This window comes from Amblyraja radiata, chromosome 3, assembly GCF_010909765.2.
Source record: "Amblyraja radiata isolate CabotCenter1 chromosome 3, sAmbRad1.1.pri, whole genome shotgun sequence".
In the NCBI taxonomy this organism is placed as follows: domain Eukaryota; kingdom Metazoa; phylum Chordata; class Chondrichthyes; order Rajiformes; family Rajidae; genus Amblyraja; species Amblyraja radiata.
In genome coordinates this window covers 85463500-85483304 of record NC_045958.1, presented here as the reverse complement: position 1 = coordinate 85483304, position 19805 = coordinate 85463500, and the positions used below count along the sequence as shown (strand labels likewise).

The window sequence follows — 19805 nt, the reverse complement described above, 5'->3', positions numbered from 1 at the left end:
ATTTTGTTTTCATTATTGATCTATTAATAGCATATACCAAATCCAAAATTTACTTCAAATGAAATTTTGAGAGTAGAGTAAAATATGCCCCCCTTATTGATTTATCATCAGCAAGCAAGGATATGAGTCCATCCTGTGCTGCCACTACTTAGCGCTACCAGGATGGATTTTGGCTACATAAGTACCAGTACTTTTATCTATCGTGGCCACTTCCAAGTCCCATTCAACACTATCTCATCAAAACTTGCTGGTATAACAGTATTTTTTTTTTTAAAAGGTTATTTTCATGGAAGATGGACAAACATAAAGCACCTACTTTTCATATAAGACAATGTCGGGCAGCCATATGGACTCAGAAGGAACTCTGACTATGCTAATGCCACCATAATCATCTGGATTCCAGCTCAGTTTATAGTCATTCCATTCCTACAATGCAAAAGAGTAATCTTGTTACAAGAAACAATTCTAGAAGCAACGATAGAGCAATTTAAACAGGTTGTATTACAGGGATAATTGGTGCAAATTAACATTTAAAATTCATTAAATAGCATTGAACATCCAAGTTAAAAGGAATGTTCAGCAGATAGAAGCGGTATTTTCTTAAAGGTAATGATCCAAGTAATGATGCTGGAGGATTATTCAGCAATGGTCCAGCACATTTCACCATAGCACCCGCGATTTTTCAGATAATAAAAATTATACAGGTACTGTCAAACACGTATAATGCATGCATGATTTTTTTTTATGAGCTTCTTATTACAATTGCTAACCTTTATTACTCTGAGCAGGTTGTGACTGCCATCATTAATCAAAAATTAAATCTGACCTTGTGCATATGATTTCAAATATGCAGCTGTCAATTAGAAACTAGGTATTTTCCCACAGAAGAAAACTATAAAGCATAATGGAAATATTGAAACTGAAGCTCTTTTGGTTGTGATCAAATCCTTCCACTGTCAATGTTTTTCTTCTAAATTAAACATACTAACTTCCATTGGATCAGTACAGAAAGGGATCACTGGTAACATACATTGGTCCTGTCCATGGAGGAGGACTGGCCAAATTTTTGTGCCTTCCACCACAGTGATGAATGCTGTGGTGGATGTTTGTGTTACATTTTGTGTGTTCTTTATTATTGTATCGCTGCTGACAACCCAATCCTTGCCGGGTCACTGCTCGTGCGGTCGACCGGTTGGTGCAGAGAGTAGCTTTGAATGTTTGTCTCTTCGTTGATTGTGTCCCTTTCCTTTTTAAAAAGCTACTGTAATGCGCCCTTTAAATTGCCCCTCGGGGATGAATAAAGTGCTTGATTGATTGATTGATTGATTGATTGACATTTGTTTGTCAAACGAAATGCAGTGTCTTTCCCGATGTTCTTATGATTATGAGGAAAACCATGGTTTTAAATGGTTTTAAAAACCTTACAGGGTTTTAAATCCATTACTTGCCATCATTGGAACACATGATGGAATATTCCCCTTTTTTGTTGAACTGAAGCTCCTAATGGTCCAACCTGTCAATGAGGGTGAAATATGCCACATAATCTTACCTAATCATGATTTGTGTTGATGTTAATGTACTTAGGGACCACAAAATGATGTATTTACCTGCTTTAACCAAACATTTGTTGCCATCAGCTGATTCTTCTCATCCTGTAACAAATGAAATGGACAAGCAAATGCAGCACAATCTTAAACTTATTTTCCTAATTATGCAATCTGAGCAAAAGTTCTGAAGTTGAAAATTTTCCTTTTAATATTGGATCCATTGCAATTTAGGTATAGGACTGTCTAAAGGCGGCGTTAGTCCAAGGACAAAGATCTAATTTCCAATGTTGACTCTATTCTTTCTCTTCGTGGCCAGTCTTTTTCACTTACAGCCAAGCTATCCATGACACTCTCAACACTTGAAGAGTTTCCAGGTTCGAACCAACGCATCTCATTGATGGATATCTAATTCCTCAACGTGTGCATGCATGAGAATGGCGTGAAGGTCCTTTATCTCCTCTTTCAATTGAAGCACATCTATTCTCCATCCCCCATTAGCAAGCTGAACTAATGTTCACATTGAGCAATCACTCCTTTAATTCTATTCACTTTGTGAAAATCAAAGCTGCAGCTAAGGTAACCCGTGTGGGTCCAGGTTATTTCGGATTCTTTATGACAAACATGAAGTAGATCGATTTCAATCCTCCTCTATACTCCACACTCACCTCTATTTTACTTCGGATTCACGTGAGTGACTACGTGAAGAACCCCGCCAGGATGCATGCGCGTCATATCGCTACACGCATTGCAACGAGTCACAGCAGGGGGAACAACGTTCCCCTTAACGGCAGAATTTGAAAGCCGGGAACAGCAGGTAAGGAGACTCTGCGTTCCTTCCACTTACCTTACAGGTGGAGACATGGACCAGATCCACGAAGGCTGCGAAAAATCTGGCGGGGGAGAACCGTGGCGTTGTGGGCAGCCGGCAGCAGCAGCCAACGGCACGCCAATCTCCCGTAATGGGAACAGCTGTGCCCGACTTCGCGCCCGCACCGGCCACGAAGCAAATAACTAACAGAGTCGTTGACTCCGATGAGTCCGACTCTGAATAGCCGCGAGCGGCCAGTGCCCGTGAGCATTGGGGCCGGTTGGAGCGGCTTCAGGAGCAGCCGCGAGCGGCCAGTGCCCGAGAGCATTGGAGCGGCTGGGAGCAGGGAACAAGAGCAGCCGCGACGGCCAATGCCCGTGAGCATTGGAGCCGGTTGGAGCGGCTGCAGGAACTGGAGCAGGAGCGACTTCAGGAGCAGCCGCGACGGCCAGTGCCCGTGAGCATTGGAGCCGGTTGGAGCGGCTGCAGGAACTGGAGCAGGAGCGATTTCAGGAGCAGCCGCGACGGCCAGTGCCCGTGAGCATTGGAGCCGGTTGGAGCGGCTGCAGGAACTGGAGCAGCCGCGAGTGGCCAGTGCCCGAGAGCATTGGAGCCAGTTGGAGCGGCTGTTGGAGCAAATACTCCAAAGTGACAGGCTCCGGGAGATGGAGACTAGTCACAGTGGGCAGCTAGTAAGTCCTACAGCAGTACCTCTTGTAGGGCTGCACAGTGTTTCTCCCTCATCAGAGGGGAGTACAGGGGGTCAATTCTGGGCTGACCCTGAAGAGGGGTGCAGAACATACCCCTAGTGCACATGGGGTGCAAGAAAACCTATTGGATATGGTGTCCCAGTTTATTCAACCCAACCAAACTGGCCAAAACCTGGAACCTAAAATAGCTGCAAGTATCAACTACTTGTCATTCAACCAGCTATAAGGACAGGCATTATTGGACACCACAGCAAGACACTTACCACCAGGGAACTGCAAAAAATTGAATGTTCCCAGTGTCAACCAGTGTATTTGAAAACATGTCGGAGCCTCAATCAGAGCCAGGGACTTGAAACTACAGAAAGTTCTGAAAGTCCTAACGCGGGAATTACGGTTTCGCCCGCACAATAAACAAAAAAGACATGACACAAGATCACCAGGATGCACTGGCTTTATTTTGCAACTACCAATACGAGTAAACAGCATTAGGAAGAAGTGCCATCCAACCGGCTTTAGACCCTAATTTGCAGGCCTATACAAACCTGGAACCTCCAAACCACCAATATTACTATTTGGAGGCAACTTATCAAAACAGATAAAAGAACTTGACGAAGAGGGTAAAACCCTGGGGCTCATTAAAGCAACGTCTAAAAACTACTTCGGCCAAAAAAAAAAAAAAATAAATAAAATAACCACCCCTATGCACCACCAGTCGGCCAACACAAACTGGTGAAAGTTCAAAGGCCAGGAACACTCAACATCAGTCTTTTTAGGCCATGGCCCAGACCGGCCTTCCTGGGGAATGTGCTAACCCTCAACACTGACCCAACTACAGATCCAGACACCGGCGCCTCAATGTCCACGGAGGATGCCGAAAAAGTAACAAACCTACCAATAGTAACCATGGAGGTAGGTGGGTCTGGTTCCTTACGAGGTTGGTGGGAGATTACAATTCTATCTGGATGCATGGAATAAATTAACTACCGACACATATTTTCAGAAGTATAGGGTTATACCATAGAATGTATACAAAAACATAATCCTCCAGTTCAGCATGTACCGAACCGAATGTTCGTGCTTACAGGCAAAGGAAAATCAAAAGCGCATGCTGAACTACAGTGGCCATATAAAAAAGGAGTAATGGAGGAAACCCAACACGTATCACAGGAATTCGTGTCCAAAATCTTTATCGTAAACAAGATGGTGGTTGCCGCATCATCATAGATTTGACTACTTTGAATACTTTCGTACTATATATTCATTACTAGATGGAAACCTTTGTTACTGCTAAGCAATTGATTTCCTAGGTTACTACATGGCAAGCATCATTTTAAAAGATGCTTACTATACAGTACCCATTAGAGGTGACCACAGATGTTATTTAACACAATGGATCATCTGGGGTTCACCCTTAACTCAGTTCACATGTCAGTGACTTTGCCGAAAGAAAGGGTTACAGCCTTAATGGAGGCTTGCAGCAAAATCATTGACATCACAAAACCATCCATCAGACTTGTAGCAAGAAATACTGAAATGATTATATTTGGCGTAATGGAAGATGGGAATAAATTGAACACATCTCAAAATCTATTCCTTAACTATGGTTTAATAATAGCAAAAAAATTAATTCTTAAATTTTGGAAAGGTACATCAATACCAACGCTTAAAATGTGGATTGCAAGCATGTTGGACACCGCTCATCTTGAGGAAATGCGATTCCTCCTAATGGATAAATCAGACCAATTCATAACGAGTTGGTCTCCATTCGTCGTTTTTTTGGAATCATATGGTGCAACACAACTGTAAAAAATAACTGTTTCAGGACTGGACGAGGGTTGGTCAAGACTATAAATAATGATCTCCTCTTTTTTTTTTTTTTTTTTTTTTTTTTTTTTTTTTTTTTTTTTTTTTTTCTTTTCTTCTCTCTATTCTCTCTCTCAACTTTTTTCATTTACTCGTTTTCTTTTTTCACACACTATATATTTCACATCTTTCTATCCTTTACTATCTAACTTCTTTTTCTTATTCTAATCTTTTTTCAGTGTAACAAAAAAAAAAAAAGAAGTTGTACATAAAATGTATTATGAAAATATATATTAGGCACTTTGGTGCCATATGACTGTACTTACTTCTAATAAAATAAAATATTAAAAAAAAAAAAAAGACTTGTAGCAAGAATAATTGGCATAATAGTGGCTGCATTTCCAGCCACACAAATCGGACCTTTACATTATCAAAAATTACAGAGGGCTAAAATACGAGCACTCAAAAATTATGGTGGTCATTTTGAATATGGTGGCCATAATGGAACTAAAATGGTGGAAAGATAACATTAGGCATTGTTCCTATCCAAACATTATCAGCTACCCGTCTATGGAACTACAAACTGATGCCGGTGCACTTGGATGGGGTGCTACCATTTCCATCTCCAGCTGTGGGGGAGATGGAATGCACAGGAGGCATCATTATTACAAACACTGGGCATAAACTACCTGGGAATGTTAAGTGCATTCCATGGCCTTAAGTCATATTGTTCTGGGTTATATCACCAGCATGTTAGACTACAAATTGACAACACCACCATGGTAGCATATATCAACCATATGGGTGGAAACAAATCGACATTATGTGACAATCTGGCCAACACAATTTGGCAATAGTGTATCCAGAGAGAGATATTTGGATATAGCTACCTACTTACCAGGTAAACTAAATTTAGTGGCAGACAACAGGTCACGCAAATTCAATGAAAACACTGAATGGATGTTGGATAAAAATGTATTTGCTGAAATTACAGCATGGTATGGAACACCAGATATCGACCTATTCGCATCCAGGCTCACACCAGCTATCGAATTATGTTCATGGGAACCAGAACCTGGGGCAGTGGCAACAGATGCATTTTCGCTGCATTGGGAGATTGTTTATTTATGCATTTCCTCCTTTCTGCCTCATCGGTCGGGTATTAAGGAATATACAGCAAGACTCCGCGTCTGGTATTTTGATAGTACCCGATTGGCCTACTCAACCATGGGTCCCGGTGATACTCGACATGGTATTAGAACCATGCATCACCATCCATCATAGACCTAATTTACTGGTTCATCCCGCAACAAGGGGAAGTTACCCATGTCATAATTATATAAACCTATTAATTTGTAGAGTTTGAAAGCACCTCTACTACACCTGGGACTGACGGACCGAACAGTGGATATTATTTCAGCGTCCCACAGACAGTCCACCAAAAAACAGTACTTGGTGTCATCAAGAAATGGGAAGTACTGTCACAACAATAAACATCACCCACAGATCTATGAACATCCTGTCTGTTCTGGAATTCCTGGCAAGCCTCAATTACGATGAGAGGCTCAGTCATAGTGCCATCAACTGCGCCAGAAGTGCTCTGTCAACATACCTGTGGCAAGGAACAGAGCGGCATTCTGTTGGGACACACCCTGGTAACCAAACTCATGAGGGGCATTTTAATGTTAATCCCCCAAGAACCAGGTACTCCCAAATATGGGATGTGAGCATTGTACTGACCATGTTAAGAAACTGGTCTCAAGCTACAGCTCTGGCCCTACAGAAACTGACTATGAAAACAGTCATGCTGATGGCCTTGGTCACGGCACAAAGGGTCCAGTCACTACAGAAACTAAGGCTGGACAACATGACTATTTCATCTGGAAATTTAACTTTTCACATCCATGAATTAGTCAAACAGAACAGACAGGGGTCAGCAGGCCTAAAAACAGAATTCAGGGCATACCCGACAGATGATCGTCTCTGTATTGTAACACACTTACTATTATATATGGAGTATACTAAGATCATCAGAGGGAAAGAAATGTCACTTTTAATCAGCTACAAACAGCCACTCAAAACAGTGACAGTCCAGACCATCTCTAGATGGCTAAAACAGGTCCTAATAAGGCTGGAGTAGACACTAGCATTTTAAATCTCACTCCACCAGGGCTGCAGCTACATCGGCAGCTATGAAGTTGGATGTTCCTATGGACCAAATCCTCAAGACAGCAGGATGGTCAACGGAGAAAACTTTCCAACGATTTTATAACAAACCAGTCATTGAACCTGGAACATTTGCAGAAACAATTTTAAGTTCTGTAATATAATTTACCCCATAAATAGGGGCTATAATTTGGTGTTAATATATTTATCGTTGGGTTTTCAATATCGTATTGATGTCTAATGATGTTAACACTATTCTTCCCATAATCAAGGCAGATGTGATGCATGGACTCGTTTCCACGGCATGAAATCACAGAGCTTTAAAATCTTCACGTAGTCACTCACGTGACTCCGAAGTAAAATAGTAAGATTAAACGAGAACTTACCAGTTTGAAGTTTGATCGTTATTTTATGAGGAGTAACTTTGAGGGATTACGTGCCCTCCGCTGCCACCCTTGATCATATACTCAACTGGTATCTCTTCTCTAATCTTACTATGTTTAGTCATTACAGTTATCTGTGATTTCACACCGCTGCTTTGAAGAATGACACGCATGCGTCCTGGCGGGGTTCTTCACGTAATCCCTCAACGTTACTCCTCATAAAATAACGATCAAACTTCAAACTGGTAAGTTCTCGTTTAATCTTACTATTTATTTTTATTCTTGCTTGTGTACTTAACCAAAGTCTTCGTCATGTTTGCTGCTAATTTCCAACTTGCTCTCACTTTCACCTAGTCCATCTCTGACTCTCGTCTCCCCTTCCTTGACATCTTTACAACCACCCTAAGAGATAATTTAGCTGGCAATACCTATTGCAAGTCTAAGGACTCTCACAGCTATTCTGATGACAGCTCTCTCTGTTTATATCATTCTCCAGCTCTGCTTTATTTGTTCTGGCGATAAGTCTTTCCACACCAACACTTCTGTTATATTCCCCTTTTTACTTAACCAAGATCTCTCCTCAGCCACAATTGCCATAGCTCTCAAATGCTTCTACTCCATTTCCCACACTTTTGTTCTTACCTGCTCTCTCCCATCTAGGACAATAATAAGGATCCCTTGACCTCACCTTCCATCTGTCCGCCTCTGCATACAACGGATCATCCTTTCTAATTTCTGTCACCTTCAACATGATACCATCACCAGATATCTTTCCCCTGTTATGCATCCCTCTCTCTCCATCCCTCCCCCACCCAAGTTGTTGTACTAGTTTTGTCTTGTTGAGTCTCATTGTCTGTAACTCGTTTTCACCTAGCCCACTGCTGAAATTGCCTGCTTCCTTTATCATCGTTACTTTTTTGCATATCTTTCATTCATTTGTTCTATATCTCCCTATATCATCATTGATATCTCTCAAATCCCTTTCCCCTTACTCAGTCTGAAGAAGGGTCTCGACTGGAAACATCACCTATTCCTTTTCTCTGGATATGCTGTCTGACCCGCTGAGTTACTCCAGCTTTTTGTGTCTTCAGTTTAAACCAGCATCTCCAGTTCCTTTTTGCACTATCTTTCCCCCAATATTCCAATTGATATCTCCCTTCGCGATTCTAGTGTTCACTCCTGCATCTCCACCAGCAACCACTTTGCTTTTCACTGCACAGGAGAAACAATACCTGTCTTTCTACCTTTCCCCTTCCCATCATCTCAGAAACCTTGCAAATGAAAGTGTAATTCACTTGTAATTGTTCCAATTTAGTGCTCATGATGCATTGATAAGTCATTGATAAGAATAGGGGGAAAACAGGAATATGGTGTTTGGGAAAATAAGGATCATTCCTGATTATATTGATGGTTTGAATGGCCCACATCAGTTCCTATTTTCCATGCTTCTGTGCTTAACTACACTTATAGAGCTGTATTATTGGTTTAAACTCAAGAGTCCTGACCAATTGATCTGGACATGCAAGTTTAAATCACACCAACATAACAATACAATTTTAATCATATAATTTAGAATGTAAACATGGTATTAGGGCGGCACAGTGATGCAGCAGCAGAGTTGCTGCTACAAAGCGCCAGAGACCTGTGTTCGATCCTGATGCCTGGTGTTGTCTGTGTGGAGTTTGCAGGGAATTCTCCCTGTAAGCATGTGAGTTTCCTCCAGGTGCTCCTGTTTCATCCCACATCCAAAAACATGCAGATTTGTAGATTAATTGGCTTCTATAAACTGTCCATGCGAAACTGGGATAACATAGAACTAGTGTACAGGTATTGGTCGGCGCGGACTTGGTGGGCTGAAGGGCCTGTTTCAATGGTGTATCTCTAAACTAAACTAGACTAATTAGTGACATTGAACCTACTGGATTGTTTTTTTTTTTAAAGCATCAGATTGACTAATGTCCTTGAGGGAAAGGAATATACTGTATATCTGATTGACTCCTTATTGACTGTCTTATGAAATAACCCAGCAAGATACTCAGATCCAGGGGTATTTATGATGTGCATAAATGTTGACCTGACCAGTGACATTCGCTTCCGATTAATGAGTAGAGACAAGTCCAATTAATGAGTAGATCTTGGGGCTAAAGGAATCATGGGAAATGGGGAAAAAAGCAAGAATGGGGTACTGATTTTGGATGATCAGCCATGATCATCTTGAATGGTGGTGCTGGCTCGAAGAGCCGAATGGCCTATGCCTGCACCTATTTTCTATGTAAGTAAATTTAATTTTAAAATACTTGGGCTGGACTACCAGTTTAAGATGCATTTTGCACAGATACCAACTCACAAACCTGCTTACCACATCAACGAGCTGGGAGATTTCAAGTCCAAATTTTACTCTTATTGTATCATTGCGGTTTCTCACTGGTCTCTCCCACTTCTGATATCCTAGAAACAAGTTCTTCAAGAGAGTATCCTCCATCTCCGCAAGGAACTTCATCGTTCTTGCAGCTGGAACAGAGCAGGATGGAGGAGAACATCAAGCACGATGATCAGACAGCAAAAATCAAAAGCAGACTGATAAAAGCAAAACAGAAGGCATTTATTTTTGGCAATTGCCACATTGAAACATAGACATCTTCCAAGCACAAAGATCTGGGGAAAAAGTACAGAGGGAAGCATTGCTATATCTCAGCCCCAATAATCCATTCTGTAGTTTTAGGGTTAGGATAGGGAAAAACAAAGTTTGCAAATGTAACAAATTTTTTTTGCAGTGCTCAGAGAATAGTATTAAGACTTTTTTTTGAGGATCAGAGGGTTTCAATCTTGGAATATCAGAAATAGAAGCAGTAGTAGGTCCCATCGTTTGAGGTATCAGATTTATTAACTTTTTTCATAATATGGTTTGCCAGACTATCCCTCTCCCCTGACTCTCAGTTTGAAGAAGGGTCTCAACCCGAAACATCACCCATCCCTTCTCTCCAGACATGATGCCTGTCCCGCTGAGTTATTCCAGCATTTTGTGTCTATCATCTCTATTTAATTATATTGGATCAAATCCAGATACACAATATCTTTGGCACCATGTTTTTTTCCCCCCAAATTACCTTAAATTGCTCTTTTAGTAATCTTGATTCTGCAGCTTGCTCAAGACACTTGACATACTCCTTTTGTAACAACTTCTGGGAGTGATAACTAATTGATGCAAGACAAGCGTAATTGCTTACAAGATCCTCAGAAAGGATGTGATTCCTCCAAACCAGGAGATGCTACTATTTTCAATCTGTTCTTGCTCATCAACCTGCAATCTAAAAAGTACGCAGATCACATTTTATCAATCTTGCCTTGAACACAACTCAAGATGCCAGACCTAATTCACCTATTTTGATAAACAACTATACCACAGTCTAACCAACCCTTACAAATCAAGTCCAATGGCATCCTGGGAATGAGCAACTTTATTAAGTTAAAGGAACTGATCACGAGGTTAAATTTAATCCAAATCCGACAACTGCTAGAAAAGTGAATCTGTCTGGCATGCTTCCGAATTCACCTGTTAAGTTTCAAACCACGTAATGTATCCACGTGAAAGATATGGCATCGCTCCAAAACTGGGATAGACATTTGTAATAGACAATCAGAAGATCATCCGGTAACACAGCCGCTCTTCGATCTACCAGGACTGCACTGGAAAAAGGAATCAGGGCAGCGAAACGTGCCTACGCGGGGAAAATCCAGGGACACCTCTGTGACACAGGAGACACCAGGAGGATGTGGAAGGGAATCCAAACACTGACGGGGTACAAGGCAAGGCAGCAGGTAACTGACACCGACACTTCTCTCCCAGGTGAACTGAACAACTTCTTTGCACGTTTTGATGCAGCAAACACCACACCCAAGGGGAGAGCCAGTCCCTGCTTACAAACCGACCAGCCAGTCCTGACCATAGACCCGATGGACACACGGAGAACCCTGTCCAAGGTCAACCCGTGGAAAGCAGTCGGACCCGACAACATCCCAGGACGTGTGCTCAAGGAATGTGCTGAGGAGTTAGCAGATGTGCTAACAGGCATCTTTAACATCTCCCTTAGTCAAGCCATTGTCCCCACATGCCTCAAAACTTCCACAATAATCCCCATAGCGAAGAAACCAGTGGTTGCCTGCCTAAATGACTACCGCCCTGTCGCCCTGACCCCAATAATAATGAAGTGTTTTGAACGCCTGGTGAAACCCCACATTACTGCCAGCCTCCCCTCATCGTTAGACCCCCTCCAGTTTGCCTATCGCCCCAACCGTTCTACAGAGGATGCCATCTCTACCACGCTGCACACAGTACTCATGCATCTGGAAAACAAAAACACATACGCCAGAATCCTGTACATTGACTTCAGCTCAGCGTTTAACACCATCATCCCACAGAGACTTGTGGAGAAACTAACCCTGCTGGGCCTCAACACCACCCTGTGTCACTGGATCTTGGACTTTCTGACAGAGAGTCCGCAGTCAGTCCGTGTTGGCAAGAACACTTCAGGGTCGATCACGCTGAGCACCGGCTCCCCTCAAGGCTGTGTGCTCAGCCCGCTGTTGTTCACATTGCTCACACATGACTGTGCTGCCAGATTCAGGGACAATAAGATCATAAAATTCGCGGATGACACAACAGTGGTGGGACTCATCAGCGGAGATGACGAATCAATGTACAGGGAGGAAGTAAAACAACTAGTGGACTGGTGCGGCAAAAATAATCTAGAATTAAATGTCAACAAAACAAAGGAGATGGTTGTCGACTTCAGGGCGCAGCCAAAGCATACACCCCTCAACATCAGTGGCACCACAGTGGAGAGAGTGGAGAGCATAATGTTCCTCGGTGTGCAAATTACAGACAGTCTCACCTGGTCCAGGAACACCACTGGGACCGTCAAACGGGCCCATCAGCGACTGCACTTCCTGAGGAAACTCAAACAGGCCTCACTCCCCATCAACATCCTCAGGACTTTCTACAGGGGTACGGTGGAGTCTGTACTCACGTACTGCATAAATACGTGGTACTCCACCTGCAACTGCTCGGACAGGAAGGCTCTGCAGAGGGTAGTGAGGGGAGCAGAGAGGATCATTGGCGTCTCCCTACCCTCGGTACAAGAACTGTTCCAGAGCCGCTGTCTGAAAAAAGCTCAGAGAATTGCTAAGGACAAATTGCACCCCTTCCACATACACCTGGATCTCCTGCCATCAGGCAAGAGATATCGCAGCATCAAAGCCCGGACTACAAGACTGCTAAACAGCTTCCTGCCACAGGCTGTGAGGCTGCTAAACAGTCACTCTGTACTCACAGTCACCTGATTCTGCGGCTTGGCACGGACACTTTAATAACTGGCACTGGCCACTTTAATAACTGGCACTGGCCACTCAAATCAGCTGCCCCGGAAATTTTTATGATTGGTTTATTGTATTTTAACGTTGTTGTTTTACCTGCTTTTAACTATTTATACTGTTCCATCAGGGACTGGATTGTTTTTAGTGTTATTATGTGTGAAATGTTTTAAATTTCATGTGCGATGCTCCGGTATTCCCTGGGAAACGTCTTTTCATTTTGCACTGTACAACTGTTGCTTGCAAGATGACAATAAAGGTTGATTGATTGATAGTGAAGTGTGCTTTTATTTTCTATCTCCTGTATTTTGCTTTGTCCATGATGCTGATTGAAAGTTAGCTGTTTAGTTTAAATAAACCAGTCTATCTACAAAATCAATAGCAGTTATCAAATAGGGTTTCCTCTTTTAATATTTCAGCCAAAGGGGTCATCATCCTTATTCATTGCCATCAATTCCATTACTTTACATGTTTTTTTATAACAGACTAATAGGAATATAACTCATGGATACTGTTTGAATACTACTCAAAATTAGGTACAATATTAAAATTAATAGTTTATTATTTCTAAGACCATCTAACATGATAATACTTCACATTTATATTTGCTCATTTATTAATCTAAGAATCATCTAACGTGATAATATTTCACATTTATTCTTGCTCTTTCCAGCCGGAAGCATTTTATAACCAGTTTGCATATTTTCAATTACATCTTAACCAGTTAAAGTGAGGATGTTCGTAGCCTGTGGCGGGTTGATATCATGAAAACAAGCACAACTGTGAGATTTACAAAATGTGTTTACATTTTTATGCAAAGATGATAATTCTGATGCCATCATTAATTATTGATGAAATGTAGCAGTAATCACCAATCATCATATGAGCCTTGGGCACATTATATAATTCAACACATTTGTTGTGATCAGTTTTCATTAAGTTAACAAAATTAATATTTGGGCCAGATACAGTTTTCATAATGAACGTCAATGGCAAAGATGCTTTGTACTTTTGATCCATGTATGGCTCCTGTACAATCAGGATTATTTCGTCCAGTAATTAGCCACATTTCTTTAGCTAAAGAACCAAGAGTCAATATAAAATGAATGTAATAATTACTTAAGATTGCAGTGGTCATCAATGAGAGACAAATATGTTTACAGAAATTAGCACAGAATGATGTAGCACGGTAGAGGTCAATTTGGCCTGTTGTATTCATGCCAGGAGTTTGAAGGTGTCAATTAATTACTCTTTTCCCCCAGCCACTTCATACAACCCTGCAAATGTTTCCCACTATCCAGTGCCTCCTGAATGTTAGTGCAGAATCGGCATCCTCCATTTTTCCAGATAGTGCATCCCAGATCATAAGAGTGGTCAAAGAGACACAATAATCTGCAGATGCTGGAATCTGGAGCAACAAACAATCTGCCGGAGGAACTCAACGATCGAGCAGCATCTGTAAGGGAAAGGAATTGTTGACATTTCTGGCCAATTGCCTGCAGCAGGTCTATTTTAATGCAGGTTCTTAATCTGAAACATTGACAACTCCTCCCCCCTCCCTTCACCCCTCAGAGACATTGCTTAGTCTGTTGAATTCCTCCAGCAGATGTTAATTGCTAGGGAATAATTTTTAGTCTTCGTGCCACATTTCCTTCATTTGTTGATCAGTTTAAATTATCGGCTTTTTTTCATGACCCTCTTACCACTGGAAACAGTTTACCCGTAAGTATAATAATAAACCTTGCTTTCTGAAGTGAATAGTTTTACACAATAAAATATACAATGTATTTTATAATCTTCTTCTTATCGAGTCCACTTCACAAGATGGCGCCGACCTGTAGGGGGTATGGCTGCCTAGCCTGCAGCTGTCTGTTTTTCATTTCTTTTTTCTTATTTTTAGTTAGTTTAGTGTTTTGTTTTTAAGGAGTTCTAGCTTTTTTATGTGTGGGGAGGGGGGGGGGGGAAGGGGGAAACTAATTTTCAGGGTCCCTACCTGGTCGGAGATGCAGCTTTTCTCCGGGCTGCACTTTCGACCCGTCCTCGCGGCCTACCAGCGGGCCTGGAGCGGCATTTCCTGAGGGGACCGCCCGGAGCCTCGGCATCGGCATCGGCGGCGGCGGCATCGGCGGCGGCTGCGGAGCTGTGGGTCTGAGGAGCGAGGGGACCGCCCGGAGCCTCGGCATCGGCGGCACCGGCATCGGCGGCGGCGGCACCGGCATCGGCACCGGCATCGGCGGCGGCGGAGCTGCGGGTCTGAGGACGGCGGTGCAGCACTGGAGCGCCATTGCGGGGCGGGCGGTGCCTTGCCTGGGTCACTGAGCTGGAACTCCGGTGAGCTGGGTCCGTTGCGGAGCTGCGGGTCTGAGGAGCGGCTGCGGGCGGTGGCGCTGAACTTTCCATCGGGAGCCTGGGATCTCGCGACGAGATCGCCAGTTGAGCTCCATTCGGCGCGGCCTTGTCGGCTCCGGAAGCCATGGTCTCGAGTAGGGAGGCGGCCGTTCCAGGGTTCCCATGCCGCTGAGAGGACTCTCCCGACGCCGGAACATCATCACCCGGCGAGGACGGCCTGGAACATCGGGCCTCCGTAGAGGCAACTGTGGAGGCCTCAATAGGCCCGACTATGGGTGGACATTGGGGATGGGACTGGACTTTGTGCCTTCCCCCATAATGGGAAGCATTGTGGGGGGATGTTTTTATGTTAAAGCTATTTATTATTGTTATGTTTGTATTCTTTTTTATGTGCTGCATTGGCAAAGAGGATTTCACTACATCTAGGTGTATGTGACAATAAATCAACCTTTGACCTTTGAACCTTTGAAGATTAGAAATTGTTCAGCCAGAGCTGAACACACATTTCGGCATCTGCACAATGGTGTCCCTCTTGCGCTTCTTGTGTGTGGTGGTGGAAAGATTGGTGGAAACAGGGCTGCGACATGAACGCTCTTTCCTTGACCCCGACTTTTATAATGCAAAAGGTGCTACATAGGCATACGGATAAAATACGGTAAAGGATAAAGATGAGGACCAGGAGAGTGATAATATTAAGTTTCAGAAACAGAGAGGTCAGCATCAAATCTATTTGATCAGCAAGTCACTGTCTTATGATACAATCCAATATTCTTGAAGTGACATTTGTCCAAGGTTACTTTAAAATATGATGAAAGACAGTTTATAATATCAGCTTTCAGTTCTGCACTGAGCTGCTACCATCTCCAGGGTGATCGTGGGTCTAGATATGATGATAAGGTGTTTGCAGATGACTTGAGGAAATGGAAACCCTGTTATATACTTTGATCTGCCTGATTACATAATGCATTCACCATATCTTGGATATCAATTGACTGTATTAAGACTAATGATACAACCCGAGTGTACAAGGGCAATTTTCATATGTCCTTTTTCATTCAAAGTAAAAAGACTCACGGCCCTCAAATGGTTTAGTTTTACTAACAGTTATGCTGGAAATGCTCCTGGAGCTTTATTGTAAAGTGCTTCCCAACAATAACAAAGACATGAAACAGTTCTCTGGTAAATTAGAATTTGGTAATTTAGTAATAATGGGTTTCCCTTAATAACCTACTAATGTATTTTGTTTCTTTCCTGATATCCCCAATAGTAATTCTTATTACATCTTGTCAGGGAAGATTAGGTTATATGTGCTGAAATTAAACCAAGAATCAATGATTCTCATGTTTAAATTATAATGCCTGTATACGAAAAAAATATGTTAAATGAGTAGTTGGATACAGTAAATGAAAAGTTGTTAATTCAATTCAATGCATTAAGGAGAAAATAATAGAATAACCTATTGTAAAGGCAAGATGAAGTAATAAGCAGAGAGGGAAAAAAAATCAGAATTAGCCAATTGAGGCAATTGGCCCATGCTGCATAATTCAGTTTAAAAATAAGAATTATCAACTATTTGGGGACAAAAATGGATATATGCAAAATAAGATTTTTCCAAAATATTAATATTCTGAAAATATTTTATCAGGTTGCATATATTTAATATTAATATCATTTTATGTTAATTACGCTTTTCAAGTAGTGCAAGATGCATTTTTGAACGCCGTCAATGGCTTTGATAGAGTTAGTGCAGTCAGGCAATGAATCATGTGCCAACAAATTATACATAGTCTGCTGCCATACAAAGCAAGATGCAACATATTTTAACTGTTAGAGAGGAATGAAAGATGAGAAGGAATGATACCATATATCAAGGAAATAGGTTTGTATCTATTTCTTAAGCTAAGGAACTAACATAGTAGGGAAAGTTCAAAGAGAGAAAATAATAAAATAAAATGAAACATTTTAGTCAACTCTTCATATCACACAATTGTTTCAAGTCATAGATGAACTCTAAAAAGTGTTGTACTCGTCTTTGTTTAAATCTGCATTAATAAATTAAATCAAATTGCTAAAAATGTTGAAATTTGAAATTATGTTTTCATTTTAATATTAAATGTACATATAAATAGATCTAATCTATAATTATGTACACTTTATCCATCCTATACAATGTTAGTTCATTTATTTTTGTATTGTGTAATTACATTTGTGTAATTACATTACTCCTTGAGCCCTCAATTCTGAATGCTTCAATATATTTCAAATAGGATTAAAACATCAGTCTTATCTTTATCCTGATTAAAATAAAGGCTATACAGTTTGTGTCTGTTTTCCATGGAGTTTAGAGGAATGTGGGGTGACCTCATTCAAACTTATAATATCCAAAGGGGACTTGGCAAAGTAGTTATTAAAATATTTCCACAAGTGGGAGACTCTTGAATAAGAGACCATAGTTACAAGATAAAGGGATGGTTATTTCAAACTGTTATGCAGAAATCGCTTGTCTCAATGAACAGCAGACAACCCTGGAATTCTCTGCTCCAGAGAGTGGCGGGGACTAAATCATTAAATGGATTTAATGTGCAGATAGATAAATCTTTGGAAGATTGACAAATTAAGCGTATGGAGAATTAGTACAGAATATGAGATGAGGCCAGCTGAGATCAGCCGTGATCATACTGTGATCAGTCGTGATGGCCAATCTTGACCGACTTGGTGGCCTAATTCCTGCTAATTTATTGAGATCCTGTGTTTTGTGGTATAAGGTTGCAATTAAACTAGACACTACAAGCCGACCCACTGTGCTGTTTTAAAACAATATATATATTTCAGTTACCAGAATCTGAAACAAAGGAATTTTATTCCAGATAATATCGGGTACCGTATTAATCAGGGTACCTTATTTTGTTGCTTTCATAATGCTTCAGTTTGTATTCTTCTGTAAAAGTGTGTTCTGAACAACATGTTTCTGAATGCAAGCCAGTCGTTTTTGTTGACGAATACATTTCAAACATCATCAGATTAAGATCCATCCAGATGGTGGAGTGCAGAATCGTTTGAAATATTCATCTCCGCAGTCCCTGAGACCTTGCCGAGTTTAGTTACATAATCTACTTTACCGTTTGTTTAAAAAAGCGTGCACATTCTCTGTAACATTAACCCCTTTCTAGATAAGCCGTGCATTGTATGTGCTATCTGGGACGAACTGAATAATGTCTAAAAGTAATATGTATCTGCACCAAATCCTTTAATTTTTATCTACATCAGAAATCTAGCATTATGCATGGGCAAACCGGCCTGACATCAAATCATGCCCTAATTATTAACTTGGCCGTTCAAAGATTGGGCAGTAAACAAAATAATTATGTAAACATATGCCATTAAACTAAGTATGTCAGCGCCAGTGAAGTCACTGGAAATATTTCCTAAACCACTGATATCATTCTCCATCTTTTACAGCTGGTTCCCACTCGGTCGCTGAGTCCAACAAGATAAGCCAATCTCATAAATCAGTCTGCTATCCACCCAAGCCTCATTCATGTTTTAACTGCGAGCGATTACGAGGACAGAAACACATAAAACCCTTTTTTTTCCTCATATGACTTATTTGCAAATTGGACACTAAGCAACAGAGATGCAAGCACTTACCTGCGGTGTCTGTCAGCGACAGCACGCACATAATCTGGGCTATTAACAACTGCATATCACCTCTTCAAAGGGGTGCCGTTGCAAACTGCCAGCCTTTGCCATCCGCAGCCCGAAACTGCAGCTCAACTTCTCTAAACCCCTTGTGGATAAGTGGAACAGAAAGCAAATGGATCTAAGAAAATCTCATGATGCGTGAGGTGGAGTGTGTATGTTCGCGTTAGCGCCAGCACAGCCCATTCTCCGGGAGAGAGAGAGGGAGAGAGAGAGAAACATCAGGAGCAACGCCCTGGGTCCTAATTGCCGTCGAGTTCCATTGCCTCTGACTCGGTACAACACCATTCATCGAACGAGCATGAAATAGACCGCTTCATTTAATGTTTTTTTGGGGATAATACATGCGACTCAGTGGAGCACAAAATTAACCAGTCAAGCATCATGTCAGAGGAAGGCTTTCTAGGTTAATGAGGTGGAAACCTTAACTGTGCTGATCTATACAATAAATTGCATTCTATTCTATTCTATATCCTGCTGTATACTTTGACAGCTTTCCTCACTGTTCACAGTCCCAGCAATCTGGTCTCATCTGCAAACTTACTATCCAGTCCGTCTTCCTTTGTGTCCAAGTCATTTATGTATATCATAAACAGCAGTGATCCCGGCATAGATCCCTGCAGAGCTCCACTGGTCACAGACCTCCATCATGAATATTGTCCTTCCCCCACAACCCTTTCTCTTCAATCAGTAAACCAATTCCAAATCCATATGGCCAAGTCACTGTTAATCCCACACATCTTAATCTATGGGATCATCCTAATATGGGGAGCTTTATTAAATGCCTTACTAAAATCCAACATCGACCATCATGCTTTCATCATCTCCTCAAAATACTCATTCAAGTTAGTAAGACATGACCTCGCATGTTGATTGTCCCATTCTCTTCCAAATTTGAGTAATTCCTACTCCAAATAATGTTCTTCAATAATTTCTTTACCACTGACGAGAGGCTTGCTGACCTATAATT

The 19805-nt window shown here is 41.6% G+C and overlaps 1 protein-coding gene across 1 annotated transcript; it reads right to left on the bottom strand.

Moving 5' to 3' along the window:
* Nucleotides 1-287: 287 nt before the first annotated feature.
* Nucleotides 288-9917, bottom strand: LOC116971570 (neuronal acetylcholine receptor subunit non-alpha-3-like). Its single transcript, XM_033018803.1, has 3 exons — nucleotides 9777-9917; nucleotides 1608-1652; nucleotides 288-426 (listed from the first exon to the last, which is right to left on the bottom strand). Exons 1-3 carry the CDS (start codon nucleotides 9915-9917, stop codon nucleotides 313-315), a joined length of 300 nt encoding a protein of 99 aa, XP_032874694.1. The 3' UTR covers nucleotides 288-312.
* Between the last annotated feature and the right edge of the window lie 9888 nt (nucleotides 9918-19805).